This window comes from Mustelus asterias, chromosome 22 (genome assembly GCF_964213995.1).
Source record: "Mustelus asterias chromosome 22, sMusAst1.hap1.1, whole genome shotgun sequence".
NCBI classification, from domain to species: Eukaryota; Metazoa; Chordata; class Chondrichthyes; order Carcharhiniformes; family Triakidae; genus Mustelus; species Mustelus asterias.
In genome coordinates this window covers 75,942,088-75,964,058 of record NC_135822.1, presented here as the reverse complement: position 1 = coordinate 75,964,058, position 21,971 = coordinate 75,942,088, and the positions used below count along the sequence as shown (strand labels likewise).

Below are 21,971 nucleotides of genomic sequence, written 5' to 3'. Positions count from 1 at the left end.
CTGTCAGAGGGTCAGTACTGAGGGAGTGCCGCACTGTCAGAGGGTCAGTACTGAGGGAGTGCCGCACTGTCAGAGGGTCAGTACTGAGGGAGTGCCGCACTGTCAGAGGGTCAGTACTGAGGGAGTGCTGCACTGTCAGAGGGTCAGTACTGAGGGAGTGCCGCACTGTCAGAGGGTCAGTACTGAGGGAGTGCCGCACTGTCAGAGGGTCAGTACTAAGGAAGTGCCGCACTGTCAGAGGGTCAGTACTGAGGGAGGGCCGCACTGTCGGAGGGTCAGTACTGAGGGAATGCCGCACTGTCAGAGGGTCAGTACTGAGGGAGGGCCGCACTGTCAGAGGGTCAGTACTGAGGGAGGGCCGCACTGTCAGAGGGTCAGTACTGAGGGAGTGCCGCACTGTCAGAGGGTCAGTACTGAGGGAGTGCTGCACTGTCAGAGGGTCAGTACTGAGGGAGTGCTACTCTGTCAGTGGGTCAGTACTGAGGGAGTGCTGCACTGTCAGAGGGTCAGTACTGAGGGAGTGCTGCACTGTCAGAGGTTCAGTACTGAGGGAGTCCTGCACTCAGAGGGTCAGTACTGAAGGAGTGCCGCACTGTCAGAGGGTCAGTACTGAGGGAATGCTGCACTGTCAGAGGGTCAGTACTGAGGGAGTGCTGCACTGTCAGAGGGTCAGTACTGAGGGAGTGCCGCACTGTCAGAGGGTCAGTACTGAGGGAGTGCCGCACTGTCAGAGGGTCAGTACTGAGGGAATGCTGCACTGTCAGAGGGTCAGTACTGAGGGAGTGCCGCACTGTCAGAGGGTCAGTACTGAGGGAGTGCCGCACTGTCAGAGGGTCAGTACTGGGCACTGCTGCACTGTCTGAGGTGCTCTCTTTATGAGATGTTAAGGTACATTTCCTTCTGCAATCTCAGATCGATCCCAGACCATTACTGGGAGAATAATGGGGTTGACGGTGATATCCTGGTCCGTATTTAACACTCAATCAGAATCAGCTCGGTAGTTTGGTCTGTAGCAGTGAGGGTGTTGTGAAAACTGGAGACTGCAATCTGACATTCCAACAGTGCCGACGCTCGAAGGTTCACAGTGTCTGCACTGTCCCAGCACGTTGATACAACATGGACAGTCTTTAGAGAACAACTCGATTCCTCAGAAACTAGATAGCAAGCTGACTTTTGGACTGTTCTCTCCCTTGCCGTCAAAGCAGAGATACAGATCACACAGGTCCTTGTCCCACTGCTGCCTGGCACGATTGAGACCCTTCCACACTGGGGTACCACAGAAAACCAATCAGCCCAACTCTGCTCACTCAACTCCCTGCTACACACCTGCCAGAGTGGAGGATTCAGAGTTGGAATCAACTTCAGTGAGAGAATAACATTGTGATGTGACCATAATCACTGTGAACTGAGAGATGGATAGCATTGGAGTTCCATTGACAAGCTGGTGGACTGGGCAGTGACATATTTTGTTCAAAGTGGAGCAATGAGGTGATTTGTTTTGGTAGGAAGAATATGGAAGGGCAATAAAACTCTACAATTCTTGGAGCAGAGGGACCTGGGCATGCTTGTGTATAATTCATAGAAGGTGGCAGGACAGGTAAGAGAATTAATAAAGCACACAGTATCCAGGGTTTTATAAACAGGGGCAGAGAATACAAAACCAGGGCAGATTTGCTGCATTTGTATGGAACACTCAGCTGGGGCAGTGATCCAGTTCTGGACAACACACTTTAGAAAGAATGTGAAGGAGATTCAAAGGTTAGTCCCAAGGATGAAGATTGAAGTCACGGTGAAACAAGAACACTTCTTGGAGAAGATCAAGACAAGATTTGATCGAGGTGTTCAAAATCCTGAAAGGTTTGGATAAAATGGAAACTGTTCCCATCGTTAGAAGGATGGAGAGAGATTTAAAGTCATTGGTGAAAAAAAGCAAAAGCGATTTGGGGAAAATTTTTCTCACAGCCAGTGGCTCAGGTCTGGAAAGCACTGATGGGGAGTGTGGTGGAGGCAGCATTCAGAGGGAAGGGAATTAGACTAAAGTTAAAGAATGGGCGGGGTTATGGGGAGAAGGTGTGGGATTGGAACTAATTGAATTGATCATTTGGAGAGCTGGTGCAGACACGATGGGACGAATGGCCTCCATCTGCACAACAATTCTGCGATTGTGTGAACAGACAAAGGCTTCCTCTGGGTGGTTCCAAGCTTCAGTCTTGGTTCGCAGGTTTTGTCACAGAGCCCAGGTCTTGTGTGTTTCAATCCTATCACCGGATCCGTGTGTTTTCACAGCCTTTTGTTTCTCTGCTGCCCAATCTCCAGTTCAGAAGCTGCACATCTTTTACCATGGGGGCAATAAAAACCATCAGGTTAAAAATAACACAGGCAATGGAAAGCAAAACACGTCAGGGTCTTGTGTAAAGCATATTGTGTTGAGCACTGGCGCTTTGGGAAAATATTGGGCGTGTGGTGTATAGAACTGGAGTTGTAACCAAACCTGCGAGCCAACTCCCACAAACAGCAATGTGATAAATAACCAGTTCATCAGCTTTGCAGGAAGCAGTCTTTTAACTTTGGCTGGGCAGAGAAGCCTCAGTTTAGCCTCTCACCAGAAGTACAGGTCACTGGTCAGACCACATCGAGTACAGTATTGGTCACTTTATTTAAAGAAATATGTTGATGTATTGCAAGCATGATCAGAGGTTTGTTAGACTAACACCAGGAATGTTCTTACCAGGAGAGGTTGGATAGGCTGGGCTTGTATCCACTGAGTTTGGCAGAGTAAGAGGCGATTCGATTGAAAGCTTTAAGATGCTGAGGGGTATTGGCAGGGTGGATTTAAGATGCTGAGGGGTATTGGCAGGGTGGACGTGGAGAGGATGTTTCTTCTTGTCAAGAGGATTGAGAACGCGGGGGTCACCGTTTAAAAATAAAAGGTTGTCCATTTAAAATGGAGATAAGATTAATTTTCTTTTCACTCTGCTGTGAATCTATGGAACTCTTCCCGAGGGTATCGGGAAGGTGGTGGAAGCAGAGTTTTAGAATAATGTTAAAGCAGAGGTGGAGAAATTCTTCGTAAACGAGGAGGGTGATAGATTCTCGGGAGTTGGTGGGCTGCAGATTTCAGCTGATGGTTCGATCAGTAACGATCATATTAAATGGCGGAACAGGCTGGAAGGGCCTGCTTCTGCTCCTTGTTTGTATGTTTATCACAAAACCAAGTAGCTACCCCATACGTAACACTCTGCAGTCAGCTGCAGCTGGAGAGTGTGTGGGGCTTAGAGCCTCGAAAGCTTGTGTGGCTTTTGCTACCAAATAAACCTGTTGGACTTTAACCTGGTGTTGTTAAACTTCTTACTGTGTTTACCCCAGTCCAACGCCGGCATCTCCACATCAATAGAAGGAATTCACAGCTGGTTTCATTTTCCAGTGGAACTGATTGCTGGATCAGTGAGGGCACAGCACACCCTCCTGGCCATCTGCATAGCCGCGTGATCCTCTCCAGAAGGATCTTCCCAGCACATTCACTCATTGATAACATTCCCAGCTCTGGGTCAGAACATCCCGGATTTGAATCCTGATCCATGCAGTCCCACCATGCTGTGACTGGATGTTCCACCCCGGGTGTCTGCGGTGGAAGTGCTTCAGATATTTGATGTTGCGACAACGGATGAATGAACACCGCTCGACAATCACCAGGCAAGACTGTTCTCTTCCTGTTGGGGAGCACTTCAGCGGTCACGGGCATTCGGCCTCTGATATTCGGGTAAGCGTTCTCCAAGGCGGCCTTCGCGACACACGACAGCGCAGAGTCGCGGAGCAGAAACTGATAGCCAGGTTCCACACACACAAGGACGGCCTCAACCGGGATATTGGGTTTATGTCACACTATTTCACATAAATATTTCTGCTTTTTTCCTCCTGAGTCTTTATCATGCGATCCTAGAATCAGAATTTATGTCACACTATTTGTAACTCCCACAGTTGCGTGGACCTGCAGAGTTTCACTGGCTGTCTTGTCTGGAGACAATACACATCTTTTTAGCCTGTCTTGATGCTCTCTCCACTCCCATTGTTTTGTTTCTTAAAGACTGGATTAGTTGTAAGTATTCGCATTCCAACCATTATTCATGTAAATTGAGTCTGTGTCTTATAAGTTCTGTTTGTGAACAGAATTCCCACTCACCTGAAGAAGGGGCTCAGAGCCTCGAAAGCTTGTGTGGCTTTTGCTACCAAATAAACCTGTTGGACTTTAACCTGGTGTTGTTAAACTTCTTACTGTGTTTACCCAATAGCAGACCAAGGATGCTGCCCCAATAAGCCCCAAAAATTAGATATCCTGGTCACCAAGACATAAAACATCCACCTGTCCGCTTTCCCTGAGCGAGAAATTACGGAGCAGTCAGCCTAACCTCAGCAGTGGGAAAGATCCGAGAGTCCATCAAGGATTTTATAGCAGAGCACTTGGAAAACAGTGGCAGGATTGGACAAAGTCAGCATGGATTTATGAAAGGGAAATCATGCCCGACAAATCTACTGGAATTCTTTGAGGACGCAACCAGTAGAGATGATGAGGGGGAAGCCAGTGGATGTGGTTTATTTGGACACTCAGAAGGCGTTTGACAAAGTCCCACCTGTGACGATGCTGTGGGCTTAAGAAATGTATTTTAATCATGTTTCTCTGAAGGTTTTTCAAGCAGGTCCAAGCATTTTATTTGTGCCATTTTGTCTGTAAAGCGGGTGAAGCTCAAGTGCATGGGATTGGGGGTAGTGTGTTGAGATGAATAGAAAACTGGTTGGCAGACAGGAAACAATAGTGGGAATGAACGTGTCGTTTTCCAAATGGCAGACAGTGACTAGTGGGGTACCTCAGGGGTTGGTAATAGGATGACACAAAGCTGGGTGGGAAGGTAAGAGGGGGACGGTAAGAGGGGGATGTAGAGATGCTTCAACATAATTGAACAGGCTGAGAGAATGGGCATCTGCAGTATAATGTGGATTAAATGTGATGTTATCCACTTGGATAGAAAAAATAGGAAGACAGATCTTGAATGGGTGTAAATTGAGAGAGGTGGATACTCAGCAAGACTTTGGTATCTTCACGCATCAGTCGCCGAAAGTAAGCGTGCAGGTACAGCAGGCAGTAAAGGCAAATGGTATGTTGGCCTTCATAGCGAGGGGATTTGAGTATAGGGATAGGGATGTTTTGCTGCAATTGCATTGGCAAGACCACACCTGGAGTATTGTGTGCAGTTTTGGTGTCCTTATCTGAGGAAGGATGTCCTTGCTATAGAGGGAGTACAGCGAAGGTTTACCAGGCTGATTCCTGGGATGGCAGGTCTGTCATATGAGGAGAGACTAAGTCAGTTAGGATTATATTCCCTGGAGTTTGGAAGAGTGAGAGGGGATCTCATATAACTTATAAAATTTTAACAGGATTAGACAGGATAGATTTAGGAAGAATGTTCCCGTTGGCGGGAGAGTCCAGAACTAGGGGTCACAGTTTGAGGTAAGAGGTAAACTTTTTAGAACACAGGTGAAGAGAAATTTCTTCACCCAGAGGGTGGTGAATATGTGGAATTCACTACCACAGAAAGTAGTTGAAGACAAAACATTGTCTAATTTCTTCTTGAAATCAGACAGAGGTCTTGGGGCTAAAGGGATCAAGGGATATGGGGGGGGGGGGGGGGGAGAGAGAGATCAGGATGTTGAATTTGATGATCAGCCATGATCAACATGAATGGTGGAACAGGCTTGAAGGGCCGAATGGCCTACTCTTGCTTCTAGTTTCTATGACCCCTGCTATTCACAACGTATATTGATGATTTAGATCAGTGGTTCCCAAACTTTTTTCACTGGGCCACACTTTCGGAATAAAAATTTGCTGGCGCCACACCGAATTTTTTGATAAGAAATACATTCAAAAAAAAACTCCTAGCAGTGCTTGATTCGTAACATAGAACACAACTACTTTATAATATGATCATGGGACATCCAGAAAGTATAAAACAATGCTTGTTTAAACCATGTTTAAATGTTTCTTTGATTGTCCTTGAATCTTCCCGCCACACTTGCCATCCTCTCTCGCCGCACCAGTGTGGCGCGCCGCACCCTTTGGGAACCACTGATTTAGATGAAGAAACTTAATGCAATTTCCCCAGATTTGCAGATGGCACAAAGTTGGTTGGGAGGGTGAGCTGTGAGGAGGATGCAGAGATGCTTCAGCATGATTTGGACAGGCTGAGTGGGAAAATGCATGGCAGATGCAGGATAATGTGGATAAATGTGAAGTTATCTACTTTGGCTGCAAAAACAGGAAGGCAGATTGTGATGTGAATGGCTATTAACAGATGGGGAATGTGCAACGAGGTAAGCACGCAGGTGCAGCAGACAGTAAAGGCGGCAAAATGGTATGTTGGCCTTCATAGCAAGAGGATTCAAGTGCAGAGCAAGGATGTCTTGCTGCAGTCATATAGGGCCTTTGGTGAGGCCACACCTGGAGTACTTTGTGCAGTTTTGGTCTCCTTATCTGAGGAAGGATGTTCTTGCTATAGAGGGAGTACAGCAAAGGTTTATCAGGCTGATTCCTGGGATGGCAGGACTGACGTATGAGGAGAGATTGAGTCAGTTAGGATTATACTCGCTGAGGTTCAGAAGAATCTGAGGGGGTGATTTCATCTAAATCTATAAAATTCTAACAAGACTAGACAGGGTAGATGCAGGATGTTCCCAATGGTGGTCTGGAACCAGGGGTCATTATTTAAGGATAAAGGACTGAGATGAGGAGAAATTTATTCATCTAGAGATTGGTCAGCCTGTGTGGAATTCTCTACCACAGAAGGCTGGTAAGGCCTATTTTCTATGTTTCATATCCTGCAATCTCATTTTTCCATGAAAACTGTGGAATCCTCCAGATGACAACACCACGGATCACTGACCGGATAGTTCTTTGACTGGCTGAGGCCATTCCTGTGAACAAACCCCATTTCCTTCTGTTCTATTTGTCTGTCTACTATCACAATGTGGTGACAGGCATTGGTCACTAGGCTGCACTATACATTGAGCTTCTGAAGTCTCTCTTTCTCTCCACTGCAATATTATCACCATTTTTAGACAGAAATCACCAAATGACTTCACTTGAACTCACCCTCGTCTGCTGCAGCAGTGACCCCAGTCATCAATAAGCAGAATCCATACACATACATATCAGGTCTCCTCCTGACCCACCCCCACTCTCTGCCCACCTCACCCCACCCCCACTCTCTGCCCACCTTACCCCACCCCCATACACTCCTCTCATACACACAGCTCCAAACCTTTCATCAGACATTACCCCAGAGTCACTTTTGCCACCCTTCAGCATTAACTCATCACATCTTCTCCAAAGGAGGGGATTGTCTGTTGGTTCACACCCTCCCCTAAGCCAGAAACAGGGAATTCCGGACACATCGCATCCTCCCTGCACCAGCACATCCTCTCCACCAAGAGCATTTTGAACGGCTCATTGCCCTCCGACAGCCTTCAGCTGCAATGTGATCGAGACAGTACAAGGACTAACCAAGGAGGACTGCCCAACAGCAAATATCTTCCACTGAGACTGAGTGCTCATTTAGACAGGTACAGCGATCATGTTACTGGATTGGAAATCTCACTGCAGCAGTTAGACAATTTGACATGAGCATTATAAATAGGAAATAAAGATCTGCTTTCAGCAAAGTAATCATGAAGAACAACCAGTGTCCTTTAGGGAATGAAATCTGTTCCACTCGGGGTCTCTCTGTGTCGAGACCCACACCAGAAAACACTTGACACTTCACTGCAGCTTCACACTCACAGAGCAGGGTAGGAACTCATATTCACAGCACTGTCTAATGAAACCAAACTTGTATTTTTAATGCAAATTTTGTTACAAGAAAAGTTTGCTATCATATCGCCGTGCTAAATTAGAAACCATTACAGTTTTCTCAGTGCACTTACAAAAAACACAAGTTAATGAAACTCTTTTTAACCAACAGTATCAATGCCGTAGTTCTCTCCTCAGGGGAGTTGTTCTTTACTTAAAAAAAAAACACAGGAAAAGTTACAGCACATTTTTCAAGATTCTGCAAAAAGGAGAACTTAAAGACACCAAAATAATAATTGTTTTCCTGTTGAACTGGAAGCCAAGTGGTTAAAAGAGGGAGGGAGTCAGGTCTTCTGAAGGGCCCTTTCTCACCAATATAATTTCAATCGGAGGAAGCTTCTACCTTTCAGTCTACGATGTGAAACTATAGAAGCCCATGCTAGACATGAGTTATAGAGGAGTGGGGTGAATAGGATTGCTTGCACGTGAATTGAAGGACACCAGTCTTGTCTGGCATGTGGGTCAGGGTCAGTTTTTCTCCTGAAGTGCAGGCAATCGAGTGCTCCACCAATGTCCATGTTTGAACATTTCTGAATACCTCATGTTTGGAAGGATGAAGAAAACGAGAAGCATTCTCCTGCAATCCTTTCATGTTATCTCAGGCAGCAAATGGCAATCTCAGCAATACCTCAGTTTGGACAGGTGCTGCAGCGAGCCTGTGACAATTTTTAAAAGCCGCTTGGGTCTCTAAGCTGGCGGCTGACTTCATGTACCCTCTCATGATTAAAATGCAATGAGAACAGAGAGTTGACCATTACAACTTCAGCAAAAGCCAGCAAACTCTGGAAACCCTTATTTCACTAAGTTAAATAATGAAAATACCTTCAGAGCCTACCTCATCAGCAGCTTGTACTCACTCCTCTTGCCATTCTCATCTGGAAAGCCACAGATACCAGTACTCAGCGTTTCAGAGCAGGAATTTGGGATAAGCTGGGAAACAAACTAAGCCATAACAAGCTGACTCTGGGTCATGTTACCAAATAGCCTTTGTACAAGCAATTGGCTGGTTTGTGGCAATCTACACCACGAGCAATCATTCCCTGACCAGTGGCTCTTGGCATCCTGCTCTAGCCTTCTGTATCTATTCTACAACCAGCTGCCTTTCCAAACAAATGGTGCCCACCTGCACTACACGCAGTCCCTACACAGCAGGGAGTTCCCAGAAAGGGAACAGCAAGGTTGGTGCACCATGAACATTCGGTAGAGATTTCAAGCCCACTGTTTTGAGCATCTGGAAACTGGCAAAAATGTTTCATCCACCTGGGGATGTTCACTTATTGGAAAACTGCAACAAACGCACCATTGCAGCCACAGATTCCAGCGCAGCTAGAAGTACACCACTACCATCCAAATAAAATATAACATACTGATGTGTGCCAACAGTTGAGGGTGGATTTATACTTTGGTTGAAGAGAATCGGCAAACCAAAGTTATTTGGGAGTCATTGTAACGAGTGCCGTACACGGGCCAGAACTGGCAGTGCTCTGCAATAAGTACACGCACTGTCTGATGAAGAGTACTACGAACGGACATGGCAAGAACTATGCATTCAAAGCACAGCTGGGGAAGAATTTTCCTGAACTGTATGCTGAAGACTAATATCTCCTGAAGACTGGAGAGTTGCTGCTATTCTAAGTCAGTGAATAGTTCATTGCACCAACGTAGATCAGTTCTCAGAGATAAAAGAAACAAAAAGAAACTTCCTTTTGGAAACACTCAGTGGATTTGTACAGAGGAATGAGCCGGATTATCTGGGCCGGTACAATTTTCCTCGGCAACCTGGGTTTTTAAACTGGATTATTACTTTGGGAGGAAAGTTCAATGAACTAGGCCTTTCCCACTCCAACATTTTCACATCAGAGAAGGGTCACCATCATCAGCTCTCAATTTAAAAAACTTAATTTTTCATCTAAACAGCCAGAGAATAAGAGGGGCACGCCTGATTCCCATCCTCTCCACACATAACTGACTGATCTCCTGAGGCTTTACAGGATCTTCAACCCAATACTGAAATGAGGCGGGTTTTACCGGGAAACACTGCAGGAGTGTGTCTGGGCAATCAGATTTTCAATGCAGACTGAGGACAACAAAATCTTCAACCTGCAGGACTCTTTTGATGACTGACAATGCTCAAACAAAAATGAGGGGCTGGCCGAGGGTGGAGGGACAGGAGCGAGAAAAATAGAGTGTATGAGACACTGGAGGACAGGATGGGATTGCGCAGAGATATTGGAGAGGGGGAGAGAGAGCAAAGGGGAGAGGCAAGAGAGAGAGAGAGCGAAAGGCATTGGAATGGTTGCCATTTCAATCCCCGTCTCTCTCGCTGACATTTACTCCAGTTGCAGTCTTTGGTCATGCCAGAGTCTACCCTCACACCTCACTCTCCAGCTGACCCACCCCCCAAATTCAAAAGGGACTGATGATCAAAAACAGACACTTGGTTCACTTACTGCAAAAAGACGATGCAAGAATCAAAACAAGATGTAGACCGTATGCTGTTTAACCAACTTAGTTTCTTTAAAAAAATTAAATAAAAACCCAGAATGAAACAAGTTTGTTTCTACATTTTCTTTTCTCCAAAGGCTTTGCACGAGCTCTCATTTTCACACTTAACAAAACGGAATCAGAATTCATACAAAAGGTCATGGGGTCATTAGTGAGACACCGAGTGCCTCAGACATCAGGAGACACCGAGTGCCTCAGACATCAGGTGCTAAACCAAGTCATCCCAAAGTATTGGTGAGGGGAGCGCTGTGGGGGAGGCGAGGGGATGAGGGCAGGCCAAGAGTCAGGAAGGAAGACAAGTGCTCTCAGCTTTCAAGACTGCACGACTCCCTGCAGGGTCTCCCGTTTACCATCGTTCATTGCACAGCAACACTTCACAAGTGAAGACTGTACTTCCCTAATGCCTCCAGCACCTTTAACTAAGGTTTAATACTCTGGGGTTCAAACATTTATCAGAGTACTGCAGTGAGAGGAGCTATGGGTCACAGTGAAACCCAATCCCACCCACACATTTCCCCAAGAAAGGAGGAGATGTCCCAGGCAGGAAAGCTCCTGGTCCTTCAGAGACTCAGCAAGGCCCTCATGAAACCAAGAGCTACGTTAGCCAAGTTCTTCCCGATCTCTTCAGCCTGATGGAGGTGTGATGTCTTCTGAAGCGAAACAGCCTCATTTCCTCCACTTGCCAAGTAAACTGGGCACCGATCACTGCTGACCAGAGTTGAGGGAATGGGGTGGGAGTTTGGATCCTGGGACACTCCCATCTTGCAAGCAATCGGAATAAATAAATAGGACCTCACTGCGCCTGTGAGACAGGGCAGGCGAGCTGTTAGTGTGCCATCTTATCCTTTCCTTTGTTTCCAGTCTTGGCAGCTGCCACACCAGGCTGTGTCGGCAGGGGGCGCTGGGCAGCAGCTTGCTGCCGGCCAGTGGGGGTGTTGCTGCCATACTGGGACTGCCCAGGCGCCGCCTGCTGCTGCTGTGGGTTGTTTTGCAGTCCTTGACCCACTTGAGGGGGCCACTTTGCCTGACCCGGAGCTTGGGCCTTAGCCGGAGTCTGAGCCGGTGCCCGAGCCGGTGCCCGAGGGGGGGCCTGAGCTGCAGCTGGTGTCACAGGCTGATTTGTGGTCAGCGGCTTGCGTGGAGGCATCCTCTCGTTAATCCGATCCAAACCCCTCGCCTGCTCGAAGCTGATCTTCTGCAGAGGACCTTTCCCTTGGGACAGATACAGAGACAAAGCAACATGTCAGGCACTGGGTTAACACTCAATCAGCAATACTGCAAAATAAGGGGTTCCTGTTAAAACTTTCATAGCTGAATTCATAAATTAGAAAATCAACACATCTGTGACAGTGACAAATTCTCCATCAATGTTTACACAGTTCAAAGGATTCTCAGCACCTCAGCAGTTTTACAGAGTCTGGGATCATTACGTCCACTCGGTCAACCCCTGCAACTAGATTCACCATTGCTTCCTTCCACATTGGGTTAGAATCTTAGAAACCCAACGGCACAGAAAGAGGCCATTCGGCCCATCGAGTCTGCACCGACCACAATCCCACCCAGGCCCTACTCCCATATCCCTAGATATTTACCCACTAATTCCTCTAATCTACGCATCTCAGGACACTAAAGGCAATTTTTTAGCATGGCCAATCAACCTAACCCACACATCTTTGGACTGTGGGAGGAAACCGGAGCACCCGGAGGAAACCCACGCAGACACAAGGAGAATGTGCAAACTCCACACAGACAGCGACCCAAGCCGGGAATCGAACCCAGGTCCCTGGAGCTGTGAAGCAGCAGTGCTAACCACTGTGCTACTGTGCCACCCACAAATTGCACCATTTTAGGAATTCTCCTCACCTGCCCTGCCCCATGTCTTTTCCCAATATCATCCTGGTCCCTCATAGGATAACAATCTCCCATTATCACTATCCTGTAGTTCTTACAGCTTCACATGCTCGCCTGCGAATTTGCCCCTCAATCTCCTTCGCGCTATTTGCTGGCCTGTGGTATGTACACAGCAGCAGAATGGATCATCACTCAGACAAAATAGATTTCAATCCCTCGATGACAACATGTCTCTCTGGTGCAGCCATCAATATAGCATTCCTCTCTTTTTTCCTTCCCTATCTTTGCTGAATTCTGTTCCTAATTGTCTCATTCTGAGTGAGGTCTCCTGCTGGTGCCAATCGTGGTATAGAAACATAGAAAAACTACAGCACAAACAGGCCCTTCGGCCCACAAGTTGCGCCGAACACATCCCTACCTTCTAGACCTACCTATAACCCTCCATCCTATTACGCTCCATGTACTCATCCAGGAGTCTCTTAAAAGTCCCTATTGAGTTTGCCTCCACCACCACTGACGGCAGCCGATTCCACTCGCCCACCACCCTGTGTGAAAAACTTCCCCCTAACATCTCCCCTGTACCTACCCCCCAGCACCTTAAACCTGTGTCCTCTCGTAGCAGACATTTCCACCCTGGGAAAAAGCCTCAGAGTCCACCCGATCTATGCCTCTCAACATCTTATACACCTCTATTAGGTCTCCTCTCATCCTCCGTCTCTCCAAGGAGAAAAGACCGAGCTCCCTCAGCCTATCCTCATTAGGCATGCCACTCAATTCAGGCAACGTCCTTGTAAATCTCCTCTGCACCCTTTCAATTATTTCCACATCCTTCCTGTAATGAGGCGACCAGAACTGAGCACAGTACTCCAAGTGGGGTCTGAAGTGGGTCTTATATAGCTGCATCATTATTCCCGGACTCCTAAACTCAATCCCTTGATTGATAAAGGCCAGCACACCATACGCCTTCTTAACCACCTCCTCCACTTGCGGGGCCGATTTTAGAGTCCTATGGACCCGGACCCCAAGGTCCTTCTGATCATCTACAGTACTAAGAGTCTTTCCCTTTATATTGTACTCCTTCATCCCATTTGACCTGCCAAAATGGACCACTACGCATTTATCTGGGTTGAAGTCCATCTGCCACTTCTCCGCCCAGTCTTGCATCCTATCTATGTCCCTCTGTAACTTCTGACATCCCTCCAGACTATCCACAACCCCACCAACCTTCGTGTCATCGGCAAACTTACCAACCCATCCCTCCACTTCCTCATCCAGGTCATTTATGAAAATGACAAACAGCAAGGGTCCCAGAACAGATCCCTGGGGCACACCACTGGTGACCGACCTCCATTTAGACAAAGACCCATCTATACTCACTCTCTGCTTCCTTTGGGCAAGCCAGTTCTGGATCCACAGGGCAGCAGCCCCTTGGATCCCATGCCCTCTCACTTTTTCTAGAAGCCTTGCATGGAGGACCTTATCGAACGCCTTGCTAAAATCCATATAAACCACATCTACCGCTTTCCCTTCGTCAATGTGTTTAGTCACATTTTCGAAGAACTCCACCAGGCTCGTAAGGCACGATCTGCCTTTGACAAAGCCATGCTGAGTATTCTTGAGCATACTAAACCTCTCTAAATGCTCATATATCCTGTCCCTCAGGATCTTCTCCATCAGCTTACCAACCACTGAGGTTAGACTCACCGGTCGGTAATTTCCTGGGCTATCCCTATTCCCCTTCTTGAAAATAGGAACCACATCCGCAGTCACTGCCCGATTTCTCCTAATTCCGAATTACTCCTTCCGATCATGCGATTTGCCTCTTCCAGTCCTCTGTGTCCCTTCTTTCTCCCCTAAGACTTCACTCAACCTGCCAGCTGATTATAAACCCTCTAGCACAACACGAGTCTACCTTCCAGTGAAGACACAGCTTCCAGTTGCCTGGAGGTGTAAGCCTGCCTTGTCCAGTTCTCTGCCCCAGAAACCTCAGGTGTTCCCTCCTGTACCATCTCTCTAGTCACAGGTTAACTTGTTGGTTGTTCTTTAACAATTGGAAGGTACCACTTGGAGTATTCCAGAGATCACCACCTTCCAGGTCCTGCTTTTGAACATCTTGCTCAGATCCTTAAATTGACTGCAGGTCCTCAACACTTGCTCTTTCTATCGCATTGATTCTCAAACAGACTCCAACTTGTGGCATCTTGCTTTCCCCCTTGAAATATTCTGCACCCTCTCAATGATGTCCTTTCCACAGGCACCCAGGAGACAACACAATATGCAGGACTTGGCACTGGGAGAAACATGCTTACTCGCCGACTGTCAAACCCGATCACCACCGCATTTCCCCATTGCTGTGCACTCCTGTACCACACAGTGCCATGCACATGTTCTGCATTCTCCACAAGGGAATGTGAACTGGAGACTGGGTTCAGAGTCCACCTTCCCCGAGGGTCCCTGCACTGCATGCCAGACACAGACTCCTGGACAGCACGGTGGCATAGTAGTTAGCACTGCTGCCTCACAGCTCCAGGGACCCGGGTTCAATTCCAGCCTCAGGTGACTGTGTGGAGTTTGCACATTCTTCCTGTGTCTGCGTGGGTTTTCTCCGGGTGACTCCGGTTTCCCCCCCCCCGCAATCTGAAAGGTGTGTGGGTTGGGTTGATTGGCCATGCTAAATTGGCCCTTAGTGTCAGGGGGATTAGCAAGGTAAATGTGTGGGGTTACGGGGATGGGGCTTGGATGGAATTGCTGTCAGTGTAGGCTCGATGGGCTGAATGGCCTCCTTCTGCACTGTAGGGATTCTTTGATTCTCTCACCCTCCTGACCACCTGATGGGAGATGTGTTCCAGTAAAGTTTTCTGTACATCCTGCACCTCAAAAACCTGAACCGTGAGTTTGAGCAAATGGAGACATTTCCTGCACCCCTGACATCGGCCATAAATTTTATCCTCAGGGTGTGCCTGAGTCAGTACAGTGGGGGGGGGGGGGGGATATGCGGACAGCTGGTCCAATAGGTTGCTTACTGAAGGCTGCCAGGAGCTGTGGGTGACACTGAGGGCACTGTTTGGAACCACTGTAACTTGCGTTCTTCAGCAATGGCATCAGTACCAGCCACTCACAGCAGACGGGCAGGCAAAGGCACCCCACACGACGAAGGAGGCCTGGCCAGAGGTAACCGCCCAGTCCGTGAGCAGAACATTGTTCAACACCTGGCTTCAGAGTCCCAGAAGGTTCAATGTGATCAGCAAGGCTAAGTGCAGAGATAGTATGGAGCTGTCTGGAATGTCTCAGGGGTGCACTCAGGGGTCTGACTGCCTGCCCTGTTACACAACAGTGCATTGGAGGGGCGGTGTGCCACAGGGAAGTGGCAGGACAAACACCTGAGGGGAGGGGGCTTCTGGAATGAACCTCAAGGAAAATGGAACACGAAAAAGGTTTTCTATTGTCCACTGTCAGGAGAAGACAAGTCACAGTATTTCAGAGCACCCAATGGAAATCCCAAATCTGCTGGTCCTCGCCCAGAGTGAAGCGGGTGCTCTGGAGATGGAATGTCAGCTCGCTTCTCCACTCTCACTGAGATGGAGTCTGGCACAAAGAGTGCAGGTCCCAGATGCATGCACCGTGGGTAAGGGAGGCTGCAGGGGGCTCCCCTTAGCAGAGAGGGAGCTGTCCCACACAGAATGCCCACTGAAACTCCAATGCAGGTGGCATCATGCATGTAGATAAAACATGTAGTTACACAGACTCGATGGACAAGGGCTGATGCAAAGAGGGATAGCAGCCAGCACACTCTGATCTCTGGAAATATCTTTGCTTGAAAGCCTTTTCCAAACACCACACTCTCCAAGTTGTTAAAGGCAGTCAGTGAGAAAACTCACCTCAGCCTCATCAGGCTACCCAGCATGCACAGAGACAACGGTGATTGAATTTACTGATGTTGTGGTTCCCTTCCGCAGATCTGGAGTTGCAGGTGACCCCAAGACGCCCCCGTTAGGCACCCAGGAAGACATCCTTCTTGCACCTGCATCACAGTGTCTCTCTAAACCAGACACAAGGTATTCACACATCAATAGACAGTAGGTCATCATCTCTGAGGATAGTACTCAGTGGTGAGGGCGCATTACACTCACGTGAGGAGGTGGTAGAGGCAGAGAGGTTGAAGGGCGCTGACAGTGGGAGCACTGACCAGATAGATGCCGAACCTCTGGAAACGTGCATCAGGCTGCAGATTCTGTCGGCCCAGCTAGATGCACGGTGATAGCTGGCAGAGATCCATGAACATCTGTGTGCCTTGGCTTCCACCACAGAGAGATCCATGCCTAACATGGGCACCAAGCACATTGCTTCTTCAATCAAGAAAATGCCGCCTCTTGTGGAGAGGCTGATTCAGGGGCCCCCATAAGGATTCCAGGGACTGTAAGCCAGTGCACCGGCTGTGACCTCTGGAGGTCACTGTCAGTGAGACAGGTGGATGAGGCACAGAGTCTCTCTTCCAGCTGCCTGTCCATTGGTGGTGAGCAGGGAGGTACAAACTCACCTCAGCCTCACGCTAGTGGGTGCCGTCTCCATGAGTTCCTTGTGAGACGTTCCAGACAAGGCCAATAGCCCTTCGGCACTCTGTCAGTGCTGACGATGCCACGATGACTGAAGCGTGCCCAGCTATAGGGCTGAACGCACCTTCCCAATCGGAGCCAACTCAGGCTCCACTCTGATGTCCCTGAAGGACATCTGCCAAGGTTATCACGGCCACCAGGAAAGCCAAGTCAGCAGGCTGCCACCAATGCTACGGCCAGCTTGTACCTGGAGGGCGTTGCACGGTGCTGAAATTCTGGGTGGGGCTCTCAGTTAAAGATCTTTTGCAAACCGAGACATTGGATCGAATCAGCCTTGATGTCCTGGATAACTAACTAACAGTTCACTGGATCAAAGCATCCCACATTTCCCCCGAATGCTCCTGTTGTCCTTCTCAATGTCCTCACTCTGTGCATTCTCAGGCTCCTCTGGGTCCCCCCCTTTGTCAGAGCCAGGTTGTGCAGGGCACAGCATGCAACAACGATGAGGGAAATACACTCTGGAGAATTCTGCAAAGCTCCCCCAGGTTGGTTCAGGCACCAGATGGTGCTCTCCATCACCACTCGTGGAGCTAAGCCCCTGTTGTCTCTCTCCTTAGCCTCAGATCTTGGGTGATGGACTGAGATCATCAGCCACTTTATTAAGGGATGGGGCGAGTTACCCAGGAGCCGTGGTGGCTGTGAGGACAGCAGGATGTAAACATTGAGCGCGCACCCAGGGCAGTGGGCACAAACGTGGAGAATCGATGTCCCATGGCCACAATCTGCACACTCACTGGTGGAACCCCCCCTGTTGATGAAAGCTCCCGGCTTGCTGCTGACACCCTGAATGAGAGGGAGCCCGGCCAACAATGTAAAGCCTCATGCTCCTTCCGCCTGGCTACCCTCGTCTATCTGGTGGTTGGTGAACGTGTAAAGATGGCATCAGTCACCAGCTTGACACAACTGTGACTGAAAGACATCGCATAGATCCCTCATGGAGCCCTGGAAAGAGCTGGAAGCATAGAGGTCAAGGGTCACTGTGTCCAGACACACAACTGGAGGTGATTTTGGGACCTATCATGCTGTATATTGCTGTCATTATGCCCTGTGGCACTGGAGCTCAGACAGTTGGAGATAGTTGGAGCACTATCTTTACACTCCAGCCGTCAGGTAATGGCATCAGTGTCTAACCCTCTCACCTCGGCGTCCCTGCTGACTCTGCACCAACTGAACCTGTGCCTCTCCTCCTAAAGGTCTTTCCCTGGGATACTGACCATCCTCATCTCACCTCTGCTCTTCCTCTTCAGAGGATCTTCCACCAGCAGAATATATTCCCCCATTGGCTCAGATGCACAGGACAAGTGCCTTGCAAATGACAGCGCAAGCCTCAGGAAAACCATCCAGGGAAGTCCTGAAATGCTGAAAGGCAGCTTTCAAATGCTTAAGAATTAGAAACATACAAACTAGAAGCAGGAGGAGGCCATTTGGCCCTTCCAGCCTGCTCCGCCATTCATTTTGATCATGGCTGATCATCAAATTCAATATCCTGATCCCCCTTCCCCCCCGATATCCCTTGATCCCTTTAGCCCCAAGAGCTATATCTAATTTCTTCTTGAAATCACCCATGTTTTGGCCTCAACTACTTTCTGTGGTAGTGAATTCCACACATTCACCACCCTCTGGGTGAAGAAATTTCTCGGAAACTAGAGGAGAATACTGTCACAGCTACAAACTCAGTGACAGAGCAAGCGTTGCTGCCTCTGGGAACCCTTTTATCCAGCCCTTGGATGGGAAAATGAAAAACAAAGTGACGCATCTTTGTCTGATGAGCTGAAAATCACATGGGCAGCGCGAAATCGCAATCTATTGAATTGCTAATGTCTTTAATTAACCCTTTGCACATGTGCACCCACGCTCTGACTGGAAAATTTCACACACTTGTGGGTCAGGCGCACACCCACCTGAGTGTGAACCATCCGAGAGTTTCCACAGGACAGGAGCTCCCAGCTGATTCATCACACTTCAAAACATCCCAAACTGATCCCTCTGATCATTCACATATTGACTCCCTCCCTCGGTTCAAAGCATTTGGCATCGAATTCCCACTCACCAAATTCCTGTTCTTTCAAAACAATTCCAACCCTCTCCGCAAGCAGATACTTGCAGCTCTGTTCACACATCATAAACAGCTCCATTTTAATTGCAGGAGTAGGAGATTCTAAATGGGCTAGACTGACAGGCTAAGTGCCAGGGACATTGATTTTAAATGCCTATTAACCGATTCCAACTTTAACACGAGGTAAATCCAACCAGGAATAGTTTTAACAGATAACTGCGTGCTACTGTCTCTACACCATTTCCATCAGAAGAACACAATCGAGCCAATGTTTGCGAGAGTTCAATGTGTGTTTAACACACAGTGCAAAAGGCAGAGGAAAAACTGGACAACTTTATACAGACACTGTAATTAAACCAAGAAATCAAAACAAAACACAGCAAGTTGAAAGAGCAACAACTGAGACAGGATCAGACATGAAGAGCCTAGATTCAGCTGTAGAACAGCCGGAAATTCTTCTTTCCCCAAACTGGGGCTTCAATGACAGCAGGAATAAGATCTCTAGGAGTTCGGCAAAATCATTCACAATCGAGCAACATAGCAGCCTTGGGCGGCATGACAGCACAGTGGTCATGAACAAAGAAAGAACAAAGAAAATTACAGCATAGGAACAGGCCCTTCGGCCCTCCAAGCCTGCAGTGACCATGCTGCCCGACTGAGCTAAAACCCCATACCCTTCTGGGGACCATACCCCTCTATTCCCATCCTATTCATGTATTTGTCAAGACGCCCCTTAAAAGCCATTACAGTATCTGCTCCCACTACCTCCCCCGGCAGCGAGTTCCAGGCATCCACCAGCCTGTGTAAAAAATCTGCCACGTACATCTCCTTTAAACCTTGCCCCTCGCACCTTAAACCTGTGCCCCCTAGTAATTGACTCTTCCACACTGGGAAAAAGCTTCTGACTATCCTCTCTGTCCGTGCCTCTCGTAATTTTGTAGACTTCTATCAGGTCTCCCCTCAACCTCCGTTGCTCCAGTGCGAACAAACCAAGTTTCTCCAAACTCTCCTCATAGCTAATGCCCTCCATACCAGGCAACATCCTGGTAAATCTTTTCTGTACCCTCTCCAAAGCCTACACATCCTTCTGTTAGTGTGGCGACCAGAATTGAACACTATATTCCAAGTGTGGCCTAACTAAGGTTCTATAAAGCTGCAACATGACTTGACAATTTTCAATGCCCCGGCCAATCAAGGCAAGCATGCCGTATGCCTTCTTGATTACCTTCTCCACCTGCATTGCCACTTTCAGTGACCTGTGTACCTGTACACCCAGATCCCTCTGCCTATCAATACTGTTAAGGGTTCTGCCATTTACTGTATATTTCCTATCTATATTAGGCCTTCCAAAATGCATTACCTCACATTTGTCCGGATTAAACTTCATCTGCCATCTCTCCGCCCAAGTCTCCAACTGATTTATATCCTGCTGTATCCTCTAATGGTCCTCATCGCTATCCGCAAATCCACCAACCTTTGTGTCGTCTGCAAACTTACTGATCAATCCAGTTACATTTTCCTCCAAATCATTTGTATATATTACAAACAGCAAAGGTCCCAGCACTGATCCCTGAGGAACACCACTTGTCACAGCCCTCCATTCAGAAACGCACCCTTCCACTGCTACCCTCTGTCTTCTTTGACCGAGCCAGTTTTGTATCCAACTTGCCAGCTCACCTCTGATCCCATGCGACTTCACCTTCTGCAACAGTCTGCCATGAGGGATCTTGTCAAAGGCCTTACTGAAGTCCATGTAGACAACATCCACTGCCCTACCCTCTTCAATCATCTTCGTCACTTCCTCGAAAAACTCGATCAAGTTCGTGAGACACGACCTCCCCTTCACAAAACCATGTTGCCTCTCACTAATACATCCACTTATTTCCAAGTGGGAATAAATCCTGTGTCTCGAAGAATCCTCTCCAATAATTTCCCTACCACTGATGTAAGGCTCACCGGCCTGTAATTACCTGGATTATTCTTGCTACCCTTCTTAAACAAAGGAACAACACTGGCTATTCTCCAATCCTCTGGAACCTCCCCTGTAGCCAGTGAGGATACAAAGATTTCTCTCAAGGCCCCAGCAATTTCCTCTCTTGCCTCTCTCAGTATTCTGGGGTATATTCTATCAGGCCCTGGGGACTTGTCTACCTTGATGTTTCTCAGGAACCCCAATACCACCTCCTTTTTGATCTCAACATGACTCAAACTATCTACACATCCTTTCCCAGGCTCATCATCCATCAAGTCCTTCTCTTTGGTGAATACTGACGCATAGTTAATACTCTGCTCATAGTTAATGCCCTCCATACCAGGCAACATCCTGCTAAATCTTTTCTGTACCCTCTCCAAATCCTCCAGATCCTTCTGCGAGTGTGGCGACCAGAATTGAACACTATATTCCATGTGCGGCCTAACTAAGGTTCGATAAAGCTGCAACATGACTTGTCAATTTTTAAACTCAATGCCCTGGCCAATGAAGGCAAGCATGCCGTATGCCTTCTTGACTACCTTCTCCACCTGCATTGCCACTTTCAGTGACCTGTGTACGTGTACACCCAGATCCCTCTGCCTATCAATACTTAGCATTTACTGTATATTTCCTATCTGTACTGGACCTTCCAAAATGCATTGTCTCACATTTGTCTGGATTAAACTCCATCTACCCAAGTCTCCAACCGATCTGTATCCTGATGTATCCTCTGATGGTCCTCACAGAACCATGTTGCCTCTCACTAATACGTTCACTTAATTCCAAGTGAGAATAAATCCTGTCTCGAAGAATCCCCTCCAATTATTTCCCTACCACTGATGTAAGATTCACCAGCCTGTAATTACATGGGTTATTCTTGCTATCCTTCTTAAACAAAGGAACAACATTGGCTATTCTCCAATCCTCTGGGACCTCCCCTGCAGTGGAGATGCCGGCGTTGGACTGGGGTAAACACAGTAAGAAGTGTTGTGAGATTTCTTGCTGTGTTTACCTCTCCTGTAGCCAGTGAGGATACAAAGATTTCTCTCAAGGCCTCAGCAATTTCCTCCCTTGCCT

At 47.9% G+C, this 21,971-nt stretch overlaps 1 protein-coding gene across 1 annotated transcript in view; it reads right to left on the bottom strand.

The window, feature by feature from the left end:
* Window positions 1-7,863: 7,863 nt before the first annotated feature.
* The window catches only part of LOC144510202 (serine/threonine-protein phosphatase 2B catalytic subunit gamma isoform-like), a 48,364-nt gene continuing 34,256 nt past the window's right edge, over window positions 7,864-21,971 (bottom strand). Inside the window, exon 14 of the mRNA XM_078239691.1 lies at window positions 7,864-11,614. Within this exon, the coding sequence (XP_078095817.1) occupies window positions 11,229-11,614 (386 nt within the window). The 3' untranslated portion in view covers window positions 7,864-11,228. The remainder of the gene's footprint in view (window positions 11,615-21,971) is intronic.